The following is a 20,624-nucleotide window of genomic DNA, read 5'->3' as shown; positions in this document are numbered from 1 at the left end:
AAATAAGTCTGCCTTTTTTCTCTCAAAAACTGTCCCACATTTTTATAAAATTGTCTGACTTTTCCTTATAATTTTATCTCTAAATGTCTGTTTTAAGGGCTCTGAAACACTGCAGTAGTGTGGATGCGAGGCATAACTTTTCCCCCTCAATAGACTGACTTTTTCCCCAATAAGACTGACCGATGTGCGTCCTTCTACAAAGAAACCCCTTTTTTTCAAACCAAAACGGGTTTCTAAATGTCTCCATTTTGGGGGATGTTATTATAAAATTCCCAAAAAATTCTCTTAATAGCCTGCCTTTTTTCCTCTCAAAACTGTCCCACATTTTCTATAAAACTGTCCCACATTTTCTATAAAACTGTCCCACATTTTCTAACAATCGTCTGACTTTTCCTTATAATTTGATCTCTAAATGTCTGTTTTAAGGGATCTGAAACGCTGCAGTAGTGTGGAAGCGAGGCATAAACATAGCAAAAAGAAATTCATATTCTTCTTCTTCATAAGGCCGATTACACACTGGCTGCGTGGCGTTTTCTACGTCTTTACCCACCAGAAAGGTGTCTGACGCTGCTGCTGCTGCTAGCCTTGTCTGGACACATGGATGTTTCCCATAAACATAAATATATACTGATCTGATTACAGCAAAGACAACGTCGGCAGCATTTACGGCAAAATAGGCTCCAGAATATTTCCTTCTGGATTGACCACTGCAATATTAGAAAAATCGATTATTTCCATTTGAATTACATCTATATATCTGCATTTATGTCAAAACCTCGAGACTTGCACACATCAACAGGTCATTTACTAAATGTAATTGTGTCTAAACGACACATAAACATCTTTTCCTATTCTATTTTGCCTGGAAAAGCTTCCAACACGCTTGAATGTTGCGTGAATAATAGGCGTCGGTCCTATTTCTAGCGTTTTCGGCGCGGATCGAGCAGCGCCTGAGACGTGCGTGTCACGCAGGCAGCGTTCACGCTCTAACCTGTTACCATGGGAACCCAAATATAAACGGACACGCCACGCAGCCAGTGTGTAACCGGCCTAAGTCACAACTGAAGCCAACTCCCTTTGAGTTCAACCCTCTAGGATTAAATCTCCTTCAGCAGTTTTAACCCGATCGTTGTGCAACAACTCACACAGAGATCCGTTGGGATGAAGCTCCTTCTGACCGGCGAGGGCCTCCCTCACGTTCATGACTCCGCAGAGACCGGACCGAGCTGCAACAGAGAGAGGAGGAGAGATCGTCAGACACACAGAGAACTGAGGACACGATACAGAGCAGCCGCCTGAAGGGCACGGGGCACAGATTTGCATGTTGCCACAGCTACAGCCAAAGTGAAAAAGGTGCAGCCCATTTGTTTAGGGGGGAAACCAGACAGGTGAGCATGTGAGACACCGAGAAGGACAGGAAACAAGATCACATATTACAGGAAAAGCCATCTCATCTGACTCAAAGTTAACGCGTATGTGTCCGAATACGGTCAAGTAAAACAGGGTTTCTGCAGGTTTCACCAGGTCAGATTTAAGACTTTTTTAAAACCATTATGAATGAAATTTCAAAAGGTCCCATGACATGGTGCTCTTTGGATGCTTCTTTATAGACCTTACTGGTCCCCTAATACTGTATCTGAAGTCTCTTTTATATAGACCTTAGTGGTCCCCTAATACTGTATCTGAAGTCTCTTTTATATAGACCTTAGTGGTCCCCTAATACTGTATCTGAAGTCTCTTTTATATAGACCTTAGTGGTCCCCTAATACTGTATCTGAAGTCTCTTTTATATAGACCTTAGTGGTCCTCTAATACTGTATCTGAAGTCTCTTTTATATAGACCTTAGTGGTCCCCTAATACTGTATCTGAAGTCTCTTTTATATAGACCTTAGTGGTCCCCTAATACTGTATCTGAAGTCTCTTTTATATAGACCTTAGTGGTCCCCTAATACTGTATCTGAAGTCTCTTTTATATAGACCTTAGTGGTCCCCTAATACTGTATCTGAAGTCTCTTTTATATAGACCTTAGTGGTCCCCTAATACTGCATCTGAAGTCTCTTCTATATAGACCTTAGTGGTCCCTAATACTGTATCTGAAGTCTCTTTTATATAGACCTTAGTGGTCCCCTAATACTGTATCTGAAGTCTCTTTTATATAGACCTTAGTGGTCCCCCTAATACTGTATCTGAAGTCTCTTTTATATAGACCTTAGTGGTCCCCTAATACTGTATCTGAAGTCTCTTTTATATAGACCTTAGTGGTCCCCTAATACTGTATCTGAAGTCTCTTTTATATAGACCTTAGTGGTCCCTAATACTGTATCTGAAGTCTCTTTTATATAGACCTTAGTGGTCCTCTAATACTGTATCTGAAGTCTCTTTTATATAGACCTTAGTGGTCCTCTAATACTGTATCTGAAGTCTCTTTTATATAGACCTTAGTGGTCCCCTAATACTGTACCTGAAGTCTCTTTTATATAGACCTTAGTGGTCCCCTAATACTGTACCTGAAGTCTCTTTTATATAGACCTTAGTGGTCCCCTCATACTGTATCTGAAGTCTATTATTTATATCAAATTATTTCTGCTTTTTCCTCTAAATATGTTTGACTTGGGGACAGACTGTACAGTACAGGAAATTCAGGTTAGGTTTCTAATATATTAAATCAGAGTTACAGAAATTCACAAGACTTTTAACAGTCCCGATGTAAAAGAGGTTTCCACACAGAGGTTCAGAAAGCAGCCCGGTCAGGTGAGCTACCTGTCAGATAGAAGAGTTTCTGCAGCTTCTGCAGGTGATGAGAGAGCAGAGAAAGCACACAGCACCACAGGAACGCCAGCACACCTGCTGAACAAACAGCTATGTTAAAGACACACGGAGGAAATCATGTCCGCGCAGTGTTTCCTCTATGTTCTGCCCCCCCCCCCACGGTATCAGAAATAGGAGCTGCATTGTTAGAGTGCATGTCGGAGAATAGCGCGGACACACAAGGATAACTAGCCAGTTGAGATGGTGTGTGTGCATCCTTCAGAACTGCAAGTGGTATAACTTCTGTTGTCAGTTCATTTAAGCCTGGTCCTGTATCAGTCTATAGGTCTTCTATCAGTCTATAGGTCTTCTATCAGTCTATAGGTCCTGTATCAGTCTATAGGTCCTGTATCAGTCTATAGGTCTTGTATCAGTCTATAGGTCCTGTATCAGTCTATAGGTCCTGTATCAGTCTATAGGCCTTGTATCAGTCTATAGGTCTTGTATCAGTCTATAGGTCTTGTATCAGTCTATAGGTCTTGTATCAGTCTATAGGTCTTGTCTTCTATCAGTCTATAGATCTTCTATCAGTCTATAGGTCCTGTATCAGTCTATAGGTCCTGTATCAGTCTATAGGTCCTGTATCAGTCTATAGGTCCTGTATCAGTCTATAGGTCTTGTATCAGTCTATAGGTCTTGTATCAGTCTATAGGTCCTGTATCAGTCTATAGGCCTTGTATCAGTCTATAGGTCTTGTATCAGTCTATAGGTCTTGTATCAGTCTATAGGTCTTGTCTTCTATCAGTCTATAGGTCCTGTATCAGTCTATAGGTCTTGTATCAGTCTATAGGTCTTGTATCAGTCTATAGGTCTATAGGTCCTGTATCAGTCTATAGGTCCTGTATCAGTCTATAGGTCCTGTATCAGTCTATAGGTCCTGTATCAGTCTATAGGTCTTGTATCAGTCTATAGGTCTTGTATCAGTCTATAGGTCTTGTCTTGTATCAGTCTATAGGTCTTGTATCAGTCTATAGGTCCTGTATCAGTGTATAGGTCTTCTATCAGTCTATAGGTCTTCTATCAGTCTATAGGTCCTGTATCAGTCTATAGGTCCTGTATCAGTCTATAGGTCTTCTATCAGTCTATAGGTCCTGTATCAGTCTATAGGTCCTGTATCAGTCTATAGGTCTTCTATCAGTCTATAGGTCTTCTATCAGTCTATAGGTCTTCTATCAGTCTATAGGTCTTCTATCAGTCTATAGGTCTTCTATCAGTCTATAGGTCTTCTATCAGTCTATAGGTCCTGTATCAGTCTATAGGTCTTGTATCAGTCTATAGGTCTTGTATCAGTCTATAGGTCTATAGGTCTTGTATCAGTCTATAGGTCCTGTATCAGTCTATAGGCCTTGTATCAGTCTATAGGTCTTGTATCAGTCTATAGGACTTGTCTTCTATCAGTCTATAGGTCCTGTATCAGTCTATAGGTCTTGTATCAGTCTATAGGTCTTGTATCAGTCTATAGGTCTATAGGTCTTGTATCAGTCTATAGGTCCTGTATCAGTCTATAGGTCCTGTATCAGTCTATAGGTCCTGTATCAGTCTATAGGTCTATAGGTCTTGTATCAGTCTATAGGTCCTGTATCAGTCTATAGGTCAAGTATCAGTCTATAGGTCAAGTATCAGTCTATAGGTCCTGTATCAGTCTATAGGTCCTGTATCAGTCTATAGGTCTTGTATCCGTCTATAGGTCTTGTATCCGTCTATAGGTCTTGTATCCGTCTATAGGTCTTGTATCCGTCTATAGGTCTATAGGTCTTGTATCAGTCTATAGGTCCTGTATCAGTCTATAGGTCTTGTATCAGTCTATAGGTCTTGTCTTGTATCAGTCTATAGGTCCTGTATCAGTCTATAGGTCTTGTCTTGTATCAGTCTATAGGTCTTGTATCAGTCTATAGGTCTTGTATCAGTCTATAGGTCTTGTATCAGTCTATAGGTCTTGTATCAGTCTATAGGTCTTGTATCAGTCTATAGGTCCTGTATCAGTCTATAGGTCTTGTCTTGTATCAGTCTATAGGTCCTGTATCAGTCTATAGGTCCTGTATCAGTCTATAGGTCCTGTATCAGTCTATAGGTCTTGTATCAGTCTATAGGTCTTGTATCAGTCTATAGGTCTATAGGTCTTGTATCAGTCTATAGGTCTATAGGTCTTGTATCAGTCTATAGGTCTATAGGTCTTGTATCAGTCTATAGGTCCTGTATCAGTCTATAGGTCCTGTATCAGTCTATAGGTCCTGTATCAGTCTATAGGTCTTGTATCAGTCTATAGGTCTATAGGTCCTGTATCAGTCTATAGGTCTTGTATCAGTCTATAGGTCTATAGGTCTTGTATCAGTCTATAGGTCCTGTATCAGTCTATAGGTCTTGTATCAGTCTATAGGTCTTGTATCAGTCTATAGGTCTATAGGTCTTGTATCAGTCTATAGGTCTATAGGTCTTGTATCAGTCTATAGGTCTTGTATCAGTCTATAGGTCCTGTATCAGTCTATAGGTCTTGTATCAGTCTATAGGTCTATAGGTCTTGTATCAGTCTATAGGTCCTGTATCAGTCTATAGGTCTTGTATCAGTCTATAGGTCTTGTCTTGTATCAGTCTATAGGTCTTGTATCAGTCTATAGGTCTTGTATCAGTCTATAGGTCTATAGGTCTTGTATCAGTCTATAGGTCTTGTATCAGTCTATAGGTCTTGTATCAGTCTATAGGTCTTGTATCAGTCTATAGGTCTTGTCTTGTATCAGTCTATAGGTCTTGTATCAGTCTATAGGTCTTGTATCAGTCTATAGGTCCTGTATCAGTCTATAGGTCCTGTATCAGTCTATAGGTCCTGTATCAGTCTATAGGTCCTGTATCAGTCTATAGGTCCTGTATCAGTCTATAGGTCCTGTATCAGTCTATAGGTCCTGTATCAGTCTATAGGTCCTGTATCAGTCTATAGGTCTTGTGGAAGTGGAATAACGAAGCTGAAGAGGCGTAGCTACACTACGGCACTTTTCCTGTCTAACCGCCGTTTAGAACAAACGTTGTGCTAGTGTGCCGGGCTAAAGTTGGAGCCAATGGACTAGCTAGCTCGCTAAAAATGGAGCCAATGGACTAGCTAGCTCGCTAAAAATGGAGCCAATGGACTAGCTAGCTCGCTAAAGTTGGAGCTAACTGACTAGCTAGCTCGCTAAAGTTGGAGCCAATGGACTAGCTAGCTCGCTAAAGTTGGAGCTAAAGGCGGAGAGTTGCTGGTTCAGAGGACGACAGCGTGTTCCCTGCTGAGGAGGACTTTGCCGTAGCTGGTGACTGGTTTTCGTGTTTGAGTTGTGTTTCTGGGACTAACGGCTAACTGGAAGTTGGATTTCTGTGTGTTTGCTTCACTGAAGATAACTCCTGCACGTGTGTGTGTGTGTGTGTGTGCGCGTGTGTGTGTGTGTGTGTGTGTGTGTTAACGCAGTGGTTTAATAGGGTTTGAGTAATTTTTTAATTGAAACTGCTGTAGGGGAGGAATCATTTTGTGTAGCTGGAGTGTTTTAAGTGGAAACTGATAGAGAAACGGGTAAAGGGGTAGCTAGTTGTGTGTAATATCATTTGAAGAAATATTGCAGTTAGCCTATTTGAAGGGTGTGGCTTGGGTTATGGGTTTTTTTTTTTTTTTTGTTATTCAATCTAACGGCTAAATGTTATTTATACATTTAAGTTATAACGACCTATGATGACCAGCCACGCGTCAGGCATGAGGCAGTACTATCTGCAGTGGAAAATGGAGGAAACCGTGTTACATTGTGTGACAGATTATTAGTTCCAACTGAGAATGTTAGTGTGAATTTGAACACTACGTATAGGCCAATGTTGTTTTAAATATAAAAAAAAAACATTTGCACAAAGCAAGCAGATCCACTTTTCCATGTTGATAAGATAATTTAAACGAAAAAAATATAAATGGGACAAAAAGAAACCAAGGGACATTTAGAATAGATAAAAATGTGAGATTAATCGTGAGTTAACTATGACATTAATGCGATTAAATATTTCAATCGTTTGACAACACACACACACACACACACACACACACACACACACACACACACACACACACACACACACACACACACACACACACACACACACACACACACACACACACACACACACACACACACACACACACACACACACACACACACACACACACACACACACACACACACTTTGCGGTTGTTTTAAGATTATTTTTGGGCTTTTTATCCACCTTTAATTGATAGAACAGCTAGGTGAGAAAGGGGGAAAATACCTGCAGGAAACCGTCACAGGCCCGGATTCGAACCCTGGACCTCTGCGTCAAGGCATAAACCTACATGTGCGCCTGCTCTGCCCACTGAGCCAACCCAGCCACGTGTCGCGTCTCTCCGTGGTCGTGTTGCATCTCTATTTCACACCATGTTGGACCACCATCATCATCATCATCATCATCATCATCATCACTCTCTGAGCTTTAACTGTCTCCCTCTCCGTTTACCCGTCTCCCTCTCTGAGCTTTAACTGTCTCCCTCTCTGAGCTTACCCGTCTTGCTCTTGCTCTTGCGTTCTCGGCAGTAGACGGTGGGAGTTTCCGGCTCCGAGTATTTAGAGGAGGAGACGTGCTTCCTGTCCGAGAGCTCGCAGTCTTTGCAGTAGACCCTGCTGATCGTCTGGGCGACGTGTTTGGGACAGCGCCCGTCCGAACCAATCAGAGTGCAGTCTGCCAGGACGGTGCTCTGATCGGCTACCATGGTGCTTTCTGCACAACAAAGAGACAACAACTTATCACTTTCATCATCATTTCATCATTGAAACCATCAACTACATACTACTAAGCTAAAGACCTATCTTTTTGATGTTGCTTTTCTTTAAATAATCTATTTTATTAACTTTAATTTCTTATAATGCACTGTAACTTTTATTCTTATACTGCACTATCAATTTTATTCTTGTCTTTTAAGGTTTTTAAATTTGTTTATTATTGTTTTTTTAATTATTTTCTAACTGCTCTTTAATGTTTTATGTAAAGCACTTTGAATTGCCCTGTTGCTGAAATGTGCTCTATAAATAAAGCTGCCTTGCCTTGCCTACTTTGTGTATCGGCCGATACAAAATGACAATTTGATACCAGAGCATTAAAACAAATGGTAGGCTATGTCATTGTTTTTAAACATGTATGTTAATTATAAAATTATAAGAAAGTTAAAATAAATTCCTGCATTGAGTTTGTGATTATGTGGCTAAAGATTTGTATTTCTTTCCATCTACCTTGCTGACACAACCACTAAGCTTTATGCAAATGATGGCGTTAATGACATCACAAATATGCAAATGAGTATATGACATAATCTAGCTACTTTTGGAGCTGGCGATCGCTACTTTCATCGGAAAAGAGTTGGCAACACTGATCACTTTTTAACCCTTGTGTTGTCCTTCGGGTCACCGGGACCCAAAAGGACAACACAAGGGTTATGTACTTCCGTTTATTTAGTTGAGAATTGCTCTCTAAATCCTGTCTCTTGTAAAGTAAGTAATAAAGTTTGTTTCTAGAGCACATTTAAAACACAGTTTAAGCTGGCCAAAATGTTGTACAAACAAGCACTAAGGTGCTGTATTAACCCTTGTTTTGTCCTTTGTGTCACAAGGACCCGAAGGACCACACAAGGGTTAAGCTTTCTTTATCTAGTTTCAAACAGTCAGTGATGAACTTAAAAAAGTAGATTTTTCTGGCCCAATTTCTCGGCAAGATATCGGTGCATAGACTCATGTATTTGCCGATACCGTACCAGCGTTTACAGAGATATCAGAGACTTTCTATTATCATCCGTGAAATAATAAAATATATTTAAGCAGTAGCTCACTTTAGGCCGTGGCACGTTGTGATTACATCACCGCTGAGTGGCGTTGTTCGCCACGACACGAGGCAGCCTGTCGTAAGCTTTTATAAAAAAGTATGTTTGCAATATGAAAATTATAGTCACATTATAATTTAAATAGATTTTAGGGTATTTTAGCAGAACATTAAAAGCAGCAGAACTGAGAACACTTTAATATCGGGGTCTGTTTCTGTCTGTCTGTGTGTGTGCAGGGCTCCAGACTAACACACCGTAACTCAACATGCTAACCAAATATTCACATTTCTACTAATTTCTACACTGTATTACTAATAAATACTTTGATAATAGATGCAGAAATTACAATGTGCTTTTTCAAATTCAGAATCACTTTTGAAGATGCAACATAGAAGGTAAACAGACAGCACCATCGCTGTCATGACAGTAAACAACATATCTAAAAAATAGACCAACTCTGGTCTACAACTACAATGAATTCACCTTAAAATTAAACATGTATTGTTTAGGCTACTACCCTTAGGGTTGGGTACCTTTCGCATCTGAACCAATATCGGTACACATACCTGAAATTATAACGGTACATTTATTCGGTACTTTCCCTCTGTAATTACAAAACAATTATTTCAGTTGTAAAAATAATTCCAAACCTATTTATCCTATGTACTTAGAACATTAGGCTATTTTATTAGAATATGTTACACTCTAAAGAAATTAAACAAAAATAAAAATAAAACCCCTCCCTCTCTCCTCCCAAACCCGTCCCTACAACCTGTTAAATTGAATAATTATTAATTTCTTACTCACTGTAACTTGTTTAGCCGGTTTTATTTTCATCATGGCCATTTTGAATTGCTCTGTCTGTCTGTTTCGGTGTGTGTGTGTGTGTGTGTGTTTCTGTCTGTGTGTGTATGTGTTTCTGTCGGTTTCGGTCTGTGTGTCTTTCTGTGTGTGTGTTTCGGTCTGTGTGTATATGTGTTTCTGTCGGTTTCGGTGTGTGTGTGTGTGTGTGTGTTTCTGTCTGTTTCGGTCTGTGTGTGTGTTTCTGTCTGTGTGTGTGTATGTCTTTCTGTGTGTCTGTGTGTGTCTGTTTCTGTCGGTCTGTTTCTGTCTGTGTGTGTGTGTGTGTGTGTGTGTGTGTGTGTGTGTGTGTGTGTTTTCTGTGTGTGTGTGTGTGTGTGTTTCTGTCTGTAGTCCTAGTATCACGTACACTACCGGTCAAAAGTTTGGCGTCACTTCAAAATTTCCATTCCACTCCATCACAGACCGAATACCAGCTGATCTGAGTGGGTGGCCGATCTTTGATGCAATATCCGAACCAATAAGATCGCTAGGATTTGAGCTACCTTTATAATGCATTATAGGACGACTATGAACTGACCTTTGGGATCGATGTCCTGGTCCAAACCTGTAACAGGAAGAGGGAAAACACTTGTAAAGTCTACAGAGTTAGGCTGTGTCCGAGTGTCTGGCAAAAACACAGCTTTCCCATTTGTGCATTTAGGCGGGGGCGGGTAGGGGCAGCATGATATATCGACTCAATATCGCACTGCACAATATTATAATCAAAAGTGTTGCGAAAAGTATGAGATATCGTTTATTTTGTGGAGCTCTGTGTCCTGTCCGTTGGCTGTGTGGCCTAATTGTGTTTGATTTAGAGCTTGAAACGCTGTAATGATCACGTTTCATTGGCCAGTTAGGGATTTTTTTAAAGTATAATTTTAGAAAAACTAATATTTAAAAAAAAAAGAAATAAATAAAAAAAAATAAAAGACATGATGTACAGTAGAGGCCAAAAGTTTGGACACACCTTCTCATTCAATGTGTTTCCTTTTTATTTTCATGACTATTTACATTGTAGATTCTTCACTGAAGGCATCAAAACTATGAATGAACACATATGGAATTATGTACTTAACAAGAAAGTGTGAAATAACTGAAAACATGTCTTATATTTTAGATTCTTCAAAGTAGCCACCCTTTGCTTTTTTGGATAACTCTGCAAACCCTTGGTGTTCTCTCAATGAGCTTCATGAGGTAGTCACCTGAAATGGTTTTACCTTCACAGGTGTGCTTTGTCAGGGTTTGTGGTGGCAAATTTTATTTTAACCATTTGTTTAAAGATTGTTTTAAACCTCCACATAATCCTGTTCCTTCCTGTAGACTTAAAGGCACCAGTGAGAGAGCTGGCCTTGTAGACTGTGAGCAATAGCAGAAGTTATTTTCACTAAAGAATTGTACCTCCTCATTTGTTTATTTCTCTCAGATAAAGTGAAGAAGGCTATAACACTGTGTGAAGCGTATCTCTTTCTGTCTCCTGAGATAAGCAGGTTTTTAGTCTAATGTAGGAGACACAGGAGCAGAATGGAAGGTTGTAAAATCATCTGATGGTATATTTTAGAAAAGTGGCAGCATGCTGAAGATATTTGAAGAGGGGTGGCTTAACGAGAGTTTCTTCACTATAAGATGTTTTGATTTTTAGGTTTCTAGTTAGGAAAGACATTTTCAGTTGTGCTGCGTGTACCTTTGAAACTGTGTTTTCTCCATTTGCAAATGTAAATAAATACTCAAAGACCAAACTTTGGTTTAAATTCTCAAACAGTCGTTATTCGTTTTCATTTGATCATTGATATTTCTAAACGCTGCTGCTTCATAGGAAAACTTCCACCACAGGTTAATTAGTGGAGGTTTTTCCCTTATTAATAATGCTGGTGTGTGCGTCGAGCCAGTGTGTGTGTGTATGTGTGTGTGTGTGTGTGTGTGTGTGTGTGTGTGTGTGTGTGTGTGTGTGTGTGTGTGGGCGGTGTTGCCAACTTAGCGACTTTTTTTTTTTTTCACAAAAGCGACTAGCGACAAATCTGGCGACTTTGTGTAAAATAAAAAAAGAGTCGCCTGTATTGTCACCTCTCTCTTCGGTTGTGTGACCGAGGAGCAATGGTCCACTGTGAAAAAGCCTCGGAATCTGAACTGAAAACAACGTTTACAAGCAAACGCATTTACAAAAAATAATGCCCATAACAACAGGTTTGAATATTAAGGGCTGGCTAATATTCGTTCGAATATCATTATTTTTTTTTAATATTCGAATGATATTCGAATAACAAAGTTCGGAGTCAAAGCACTGCTACAACACACACTAGTTCACCATAATCTCCAGAAGAGCTACTTCCATGTGCTCCCTGGTTTAGAAGAAGTCTCCCAGCTGATCCTGAAGGTGGAGAAACAGCCTTTCTTTTACTGTCTATGGAGCTAGCTGACATCTGATCTACATCTGAGCTACTGAGCATGTGCGAGTGCAATCAAAGATAGTACAGAAGAAGAAGAAGAGAGGTCTCACTCTGTAGCTAAAACAGAGACCTGAACACAGGGTGAAAAGAGGAGCTGCAGCAATGTGTGCATAATCATAACACTAGAAAGGCAAATACTGGTCATATAACAATCCCTTATCCAAAAACTAATTTTATGATGAAAACTGTCCTGTATAGAGCTATTGTCATCTGGAAAAACATTCCTATTGAAGTAATTTAAAAGAAATCTTAGATGTTTTGTGTTGATGTAGGTTTTTATGTTTTTATTAAAGTAATTATATTAATATTGTATTATTTAGTCCTACTATGAATGGAAACTAGATTGTATATATGTATGTGTTTGTGTATGTATGTATAAATGTAATTTTTTTTTTTAGAATGGACCCCAGGGAGACTAGCTGATTGCATAGACTTTCAGCTAATGGGATCCTCAATAAATAAACAAAAAACAATGTGCAGTACAACAAAAAGATGGTGTTTTTTTGATAATCAAACCATGTAAACCTGTTCTGGTACAACCTCTAAAATACAATTATGAAACCTGAAAATGAGCAGAATATGGGAGCTTTAAAGAAGAGTTTTTTTTACCCCAGAAGGTGTCGACGAGGGTGCTCTCCCTGACGGAGGACTCGTCCAGCAGCGAGGAGAGCAGCGAGGCGTCGGACATCACGCTGGTGTTCAGGACACAGCTAGGAGGGAGCAGGAGAGACCTGGAGCTGGGAGCATGATGGGAACCACCACGAGACTTCAGGGACCTGGGGGGACAGAGGGAGGGAGGGAGGGAGGGAGGGAGAGAAGGAGAGGGAGAGAGGGAGGGAGAGAAGGAGAGGGAGGGGGAGAGAGAGAGGGAGAGAGTGAGGGATAAAGGGAGAGAGTGAGGGAGAGAGAGAGACAGAGAGAGAGAGGGAGACAGAGGGAAGGATAGAGGAAGAGAGAGGGCGAGAGAGAGAGACAGAGGGAGAGAGAGAGAGAGAGACAGAGAGGGAGAGAGAGAGAAGGAGAGAGAGAGAGAGAAGGAGAGAGAGAGAGAGACAGAGAGGGAGAGAGAGAGAAGGAGACAGAGAGACAGAGACAGAGAGAGAGAGAGAGAGAAGGAGAGAGACAGAGAGAGAGGAGACAGAGAGAGAGAGAGGGATAAAGGGAGAGACAGAGAAGGAGAGACAGAGAGAGAGAGAGAGGGAGAGAAGGAGAGAGACAGAGAGAGAGGAGACAGAGAGAGAGAGAGAGGGAGAGAAGGAGAGAGACAGAGAGAGAGGAGACAGAGAGAGAGAGAGGGATAAAGGGAGACAGAGAGAGAGAGAGAGGGAGAGAGAGAGAAGGGGAGAGAGAGAAGGAGAGGGAGAGAGACATTTATTGATCCTTTCGGAAATTCATCTTGCACCATACAGCTCATCAAAAAGACAAACAACAGACCATAAACAACAGACAACAACAAGACCACCAACCCTCCCTCCTCCCCACACAACCCCAAATATCTGCACATCATACATACAAGAAGAGCAAAGTGCAATGTCCTTAATGGGCTATCAACAGTAAGGTGCATCATCAGCAGTGGAATTTTAATATTATACCAACATGCAGTATTGTTAGCCAGAAAGGATCAAGTTATTTTCCCTAATTTATTTAGTAGTGTAATGCTGGTAGGAACGAATGATTTGCGAGCCCGGTTGGTTAGTAAGGACGGCACCCTATATCTTATATCCCATATCTGCACCTCATACGCCTGACATAGGGGATGTAGCCCATCACCACAAATAGCTTGTCCTTTCCTCACTGCCCTAGACTCGCAGATCGGGGTCAAAGAACTTAACTCAAGTCCAGCAATCTTGCTGGCCATGCTAACTATCCGGTGTAATTGTAGAGCGGAGAGAGACAGAGAGAGAGTTAATGTCAACTTATATTGGTAGATAGAGTATATTGTATGTGTATATAGAGGTATATGTGTGTGTGTGCATGTATATGTCCATATACGAGTGTGTATATTGTATATTTTATATTTTATGAGAATTAGCTGTCTGGGTGTAGGATTGTTTGTTTATTCATGTTGTGTGTGGACCCCAGGAAGAGTAGCGGATGAATTTGTTGCATCAGCTAATGGGGATCCTAAGAAAAGAAAGAAAGAAAGAAAGAAAAAGAGAGAGAGACGAAAAAAAAAACAAGAAAAAACAAGATGGTGAACAACAACAACAAAAAAGGAGAAAAAGGGGAGAAGAAGACGGATGAAGAAGTAAAAGAATAGTTTGCCCACAACTGACCTTTGACTTGGTAACAAAATGCCGGCTGCAAACATAACATCGGACATATCGTTAGCTTAGCCTCTTATTTACATAAACTCCTGGTGTACTTACAAACTTTCCAATCCATCGTTTTATGAGTGCATAACCTATTTGTACTAGTGTAAAAGTTTGGTATCATTTTGGGCATTATTAGTGGGGTAACTTACGAGATACACTCTGGGGTCCATTAGCCCCTGCGCTAAGCTATTCAGTTGATAACCCTGGGGTGAAATTACTCCGAACCATCACTTTAACAGCAGTGTTGGAGCTATTCATTGTTTTGTTATTGTTAGAGCCATAGCCATTGTTTGTTATATTTAATAGTTAAATATTAATTTATTTAATTTCGGTTTTTGCTTGAATCATATACCTACATACATTTGTTTTGTCATTAGTATTTTATTTTGCTTATTTTCAGTATCATCTAGCGCTTTTGTTTTGAAGCAAGCAGCCTTAGCCACAGGTGAAGTCTACAAACTAGGGCCGCCACCTCTTAGTGGATTAGTCGACTAATCGGTGGTTTTGTTCTTAGTCGACTAAGATTTCTTCAGTCGGTTAGTCATTTTTTATGCTTATTCATGCTTAATTACTCATTTCCAAGAAACTTCTGAGCACATTTATGGTAAACACAAGATTTAAAGTGGTGCTTTTGCAGGATTAATTGTGGAGAAACTCAGTTTCACAGATGGTTAATTAACTACATTTATATTGTGCTTTTCTAGTCTTAACCACCTCTCAAAGCGCACAGCTCTGTCGATTAAATCAACTAATCGATTAGTCGACAAAATCCTATAAGTGTTAGTGGACTAAGGAGTTCTTTAGTCGAGGACAGCCCTACTACAAATATGGGTTAACAGGTATGTGGGAGGTAGACACCGGGGAGGGCTGATGGGTTTTTACCAGAGCCTAGAGACGCCATCGCTCCTTTGTGTGAAAGGTTTGTTACTGAGAAATTGGATTAATAAACCTCACAGAAATGCCATCTCTGCCAGGACAATGAACATTTTTATCTCTGCGTAAGATTCACTCCTTCGGTGTCTCAGTGGCTTTTGGACTTTGAGTTTTTAGTTTGTTTTGTTCAGTCTGAGGACAATTCGCCACTACAAGCAGTCTTACCTGGTGCTCCTCCAACCGACTCCTCCAGCGCTGAAGGAGGCGCTGCCGAGAGGAAGACTTCGGTCCAGCACGCCGTCATCCAGCCGGAGGCTGCGCCTGGACATGATCCCCGAGATCTGGTCCTCAGAGTCGGAGTACCTGGAGCTGAAGAGGAGCAGAGAAGGCAGGGACAAGTAATTGTGTCTGGAGCTGCCAAGATAAATCGATTTAGCCGACAAAAAAGGTGAGCGTCATGCGGTGAAGACACCAAAACAAGGATAGACCTTTTAAAAAAAACATCTTTGAGACCTTTCTGTTTAACCAGAAACAGCTCTGAGGTCACCAGCGCTAAACCCACCAGACTCCTTGTAAATAATCAGGACTTTTAGCGTGTATAGAGCCAGCATATCTCCACCAGACTCCATGTAAATAATCAGGACTTTTAGCGTGTATACAGCCAGCATATCTCCACCAGACTCCATGTAAATAATCAGGACTTTTAGCGTGTATAGAGCCAGCATATCTCCACCAGACTCCTTGTAAATAATCAGGACTTTTAGCGTGTATAGAGCCAGCATATCTCCACCAGACTCCATGTAAATAATCAGGACTTTTAGCTTGTATAGAGCCAGCATATCTCCACCAGACTCCATGTAAATAATCAGGACTTTTAGCGTGTATAGAGCCAGCATATCTCCACCAGACTCCATGTAAATAATCAGGACTTTTAGTGTGTATAGAGCCAGCATACTATCAATTGTAAAGAGGTAAACTGTGTGTTTATTTCAACCAAAACTAGAGTTGTGATGGTTTGAACAGTTGAAAGACGATACAAAACGTCTTTTAATAGTTTGATTTTTGTTTCTGTCCACTTTGAATGAAGTATATTCGACGAAGTATATTCAACGATGCTAAAAGTCCTGATTATTACAATTATACCGATATTTTTACGTTTAAAATTGTTTTCATCTTACTCTCCAACAGAAAGGTCGACCTACTGAGAGATCATTTCCAAAATGCTGTCAGACACTTAGAATAATTAACCTGAGTCTGTCAGCAGCAAAACAAGCACTTTTAGTGGAGACGTATATACAGTGGGGGAAATAAGTATTTGACCCCTTGCTGAGTTTGCGGGTTTGCCCACTTACAAAGAATGCAAAAATCTACAATTTTAATCATATGTACATTCTAACAGTGAAAGACAGAATCCCAAAGAAAATTCCAGAAAATCACATCATATGAATTTATTAAAATTGATAACCATCTGATGAGGAAAAACAAGTATTTGACCCCCTGGACAAACAGCAAGTATTCTGGCTCCTACAAGCCAGTTAGTCTTTCTTTAAGACACAGCCCCAATCCGAACCAATTATCTACATCAAATACACCTGCCTCACCTCGTTACCTGTATAAAAGACACCTGTCAACACCCAAACAACCAGCATCCAACATCACCACCATGGGCAAGACCAAAGAGCTTTCTCGGGACATCAGGGACAAGATTGTTGATCTGCACAAGGCTGGGATGGGCTACAAGAGAATCGGAAAGCAACTTGGAGAGAAAAGATCAACTGTCGGTGCAGTTATCAGGAAATGGAAGAAGCACCATACCACCGCCAACCTCCCTCGGTCTGGGCCTCCACACAAGATCTTGCCTCGTGGGGTGTCCCTGATCATGCGAACGGTGAGGAATCATCCCAAAACCACAAGGGGGGAACTGATGAATCAACTGAAGGCAGCTGGGACCACAGTTACAAAAGAAACTGTTGGTAACACACTACGCCGTCATGGATTGAAATCCTGCAGCGCACGCAAGGTCCCCTGCTCAAGAAGAAACATGTACAGGCCCGCATGAAGTTCGCCATTCACCACCTGGACGACTCAGAAGAGGCCTGGAAGAAGGTGATGTGGTCAGATGAGACCAAAATAGAACTTTTTGGCCTCAACTCAACTCGTCGTGTTTGGAGGGCAAAGAACACCGAGTACAACCCAAAGAACACCATCCCCACCGTCAAGCATGGTGGTGGCAACATCATGCTTTGGGGGTGCTTTTCAGCCAAGGGGACGGGACAACTCCATCGTATTGAGGGGAGGATGGACGGGGCCATGTATCGTGGAATTCTGGACCGACATCTCCTTCCCTCAGTGAGAGAGCTGAAGATGGGTCGAGGATGGGTGTTTCAGCACGACAACGACCCTAAGCACACCGCCAAAGCAACAAAAAGAGTGGCTGAAGAAGAAGCACATCAAGGTTCTGGAGTGGCCTAGCCAGTCTCCAGACATGAATCCGATTGAAAATCTTTGGAGGGAGCTTAAAATTCGAGTTGCCAGGCGACAACCTCGGAACCTGAATGATTTGGAGGCTGTCTGCAGGGAGGAGTGGGCCAACATCCCTGCCGAAATGTGCACAAACCTTGTCACCAACTATAAAAACCGTTTGACATCTGTGCTGGCCAATAATGGCTTTTCTACAAAATATTAACATGCTGTTTGTCCAGGGGGTCAAATACTTGTTTTTCCTCATCAGATGGTTATCAATTTTAATAAATTCATATGATGTGATTTTCTGGAATTTTCTTTGGGATTCTGTCTTTCACTGTTAGAATGTACATATGATTAAAATTGTAGATTTTTGCATTCTTTGTAAGTGGGCAAACCTGCAAAATCAGCAAGGGGTCAAATACTTATTTCCCCCACTGTACAAGGTGGACAATTGCCCAACTAACTTACAATGGGTGATCACTTAATTTGTGTCGTGACACCGAAACAACTAGTTACAGATTAGAAAAAGACTGGTTGTGGTTTGGAGAAGAGAAGCCTGATGAGATTTTCTACTTTTCAGACTGAACTTTGTCCCGAGTTGCTGAAAGACTTTTCCTGACACACCTTTTTATGTCTCAGCGAGTCCCAGATTGTGTTAAGAGTTTTAAGCCTTGTGAGCTCAATGGATCATCTTTCAGATTTCCCAGAAACACATAAACAGGAAGCACACACGCGCACACACACACTGTGTGTCTCTCTCACACATACAAACACAGAGACACACACAAACCGTGTCTCACACACAGTGAGACACACTGACACAGAGAGACACACACTGACACACAGAGAGAGAGAGACACACACACATTGACACACAGAGAGAGACACACACACACTGACACACAGAGACACACACACACACACACACAGACACACACACACACACACACACACACACACACACACACACACACACACACACACACACACAGAGAGACACACACACACACAGACACACACACACAGAGAGAGGAAGAGACACACACTGACACAGAGACACACACAGAGAGAGAGAGAGAGACACAAACAGAGACACACACACACACACACAGAGAGAGAGAGAGAGAGACACACACACACTGACACACAGACACACACACACACACACACACACACACAGAGAGAGAGACACACACACACACACACACACACACACACACACACACACACACACACACACACACACACACACACACACACACACACACACACACACACACACACACACACACACACACACACACACACACAGAGAGAGAGAGAGAGACACACACACTGACACAGAGAGAGAGACACACACACACACGGGGAGATACACACAGGTCAGTCCAGCCCCAGCTCTGCAGATCCACGGCCTCGTCACAGACGATCATCCCAGGTTACACACAGACACACGTTCAAGTTCACCTTAAACCTGCTGCACTTCCTGTTTACACTGCTTAGACCACACCCACCCACCCACACACCCCCCCCCCCGCCCCACACCCACACACACACCCACACACCCCCCACACACACACACACACACACACACCTGTTTCCCTTCGAGCCTCAGTGGTGGAGGAAGTGCTCGGACACCAACAACAGAAGACCAAAAGAGCGGACCCTGAACTCACCACCATATGAGCTGTGATGAAGAGGAGACTGAGCTGTGATGAAGAGGAGACTGAGCTGTGTGTCTGAGCAGCACTCAGTAAAGCCTCTCTGGATTACCCAGAAGCCCTCACACCTTTTAGCCAATTACAAAATACAAAATCCTGGCCCCTTGCCGATTTTGAGCTGGCGTGCATTCAAACTTAGGTTCACAGTAAGGTTTGGCTCACCTAGTTTGTGTCAAATATTTTTATTACATACACACACACACATTTTAAAAAGCATTTAAGACTTTTCTGTTTAACCAGTAACAGCTCTGAGGTCGCAATCACCAAACTCCACCAGACTCCATGTAAATAATCAGGACTTTTAGCGTGTATAGAGCCAGCATATCTCCACCAGACTCCATGTAAATAATCAGGACTTTTAGCGTGTATAGAGCCAGCATATCTCCACCAGACTCCATGTAAATAATCAGGACTTTTAGCGTGTATAGAGCCAGCATATCTCCACCAGACTCCATGTAAATAATCAGGACTTTTAGCGTGTATAGAGCCAGCATATCTCCACCAGACTCCATGTAAATAATCAGGACTTTTAGCGTGTATAGAGCCAGCATATCTCCACCAGACTCCATGTAAATAATCAGGACTTTTAGCGAGTATAGAGCCAGCATACTTTCAATTGTAAAGAGGTAAACTGTGTGTTTATTTCAACCAAAACTAGAGTTGTGATGGTTTGAACAGTGGAAAGACGATACACACGTTTCTGTAGACTTTGAATGAAGTGTATTTGACGATGCTAAAATTACTGTTTATTCACGTGGAGTCTGGTGGAGTATAGCAAATGCAATTATACGGATGTTTTTGTTTGTCTCTTAACAGAAAGGTCGACCTACTTAGAGATGTTTTCTAACATGTCGTCAGACACTTTAAATATTAATCTGTGTGTAACAGTTTATGTATAGTAGCTATACATGTTATTAATTAAATAATAAAACGTAAAACCCTCGTGCCTTTAGTCATAAAAAGGGCCGGTCAGATTTAAGCCAATCAGCACAGAGCTCACAGAGTTTGCCTCTCAGCGGACCAATAAGACTCCGCGGTGGGCGGGGCCCCGCGAAAAACGAATGGTGGCTTTGCTAACGTTAGCTTTAGCTCTTAATACGTCTCCGACACAAAATAAAAACACAGTAGAATCCCAGAGATTGAAACTACAAACCTTCAACAAAGCTCTCGGCGAGGTGGCGACTCTTTCACAGCAGATATTTGAAGTGTAACGGTTAAACAACAGCCGGCTAGATGCTGGTAGCTACCATAGAAGGTAGCTACGCACTTAGCTAGCTAGCTAACGTTAACTGTCAAAGCTGGA

The 20,624-nt window shown here is 41.5% G+C and overlaps 1 protein-coding gene across 3 annotated transcripts in view; it reads right to left on the bottom strand.

Moving 5' to 3' along the window:
* LOC114548714 (SUN domain-containing protein 1) overlaps positions 1-20,624 on the bottom strand; it is a 42,145-nt gene that overhangs the window by 21,183 nt on the left and 338 nt on the right. For all 3 annotated transcript variants that reach the window (XM_028568743.1, XM_028568744.1, XM_028568745.1), the window contains exons 1-6: positions 20,475-20,624; positions 15,360-15,503; positions 12,556-12,722; positions 10,041-10,067; positions 7,351-7,566; positions 1,146-1,226 (exon numbers count right to left, since the gene is read on the bottom strand). The exon at positions 20,475-20,624 is cut by the window's right edge. In XM_028568743.1, coding sequence (XP_028424544.1) covers positions 1,146-1,226; positions 7,351-7,566; positions 10,041-10,067; positions 12,556-12,722; positions 15,360-15,463 — 595 coding nt within the window. In that variant the 5' untranslated portion in view covers positions 15,464-15,503; positions 20,475-20,624. The remainder of the gene's footprint in view (positions 1-1,145; positions 1,227-7,350; positions 7,567-10,040; positions 10,068-12,555; positions 12,723-15,359; positions 15,504-20,474) is intronic.

This window comes from Perca flavescens, chromosome 21, assembly GCF_004354835.1.
Source record: "Perca flavescens isolate YP-PL-M2 chromosome 21, PFLA_1.0, whole genome shotgun sequence".
NCBI classification, from domain to species: Eukaryota; Metazoa; Chordata; class Actinopteri; order Perciformes; family Percidae; genus Perca; species Perca flavescens.
The sequence above is the reverse complement of the archived record's forward strand: the minus strand, read 5'-3'. Positions and strand labels throughout refer to the sequence as shown.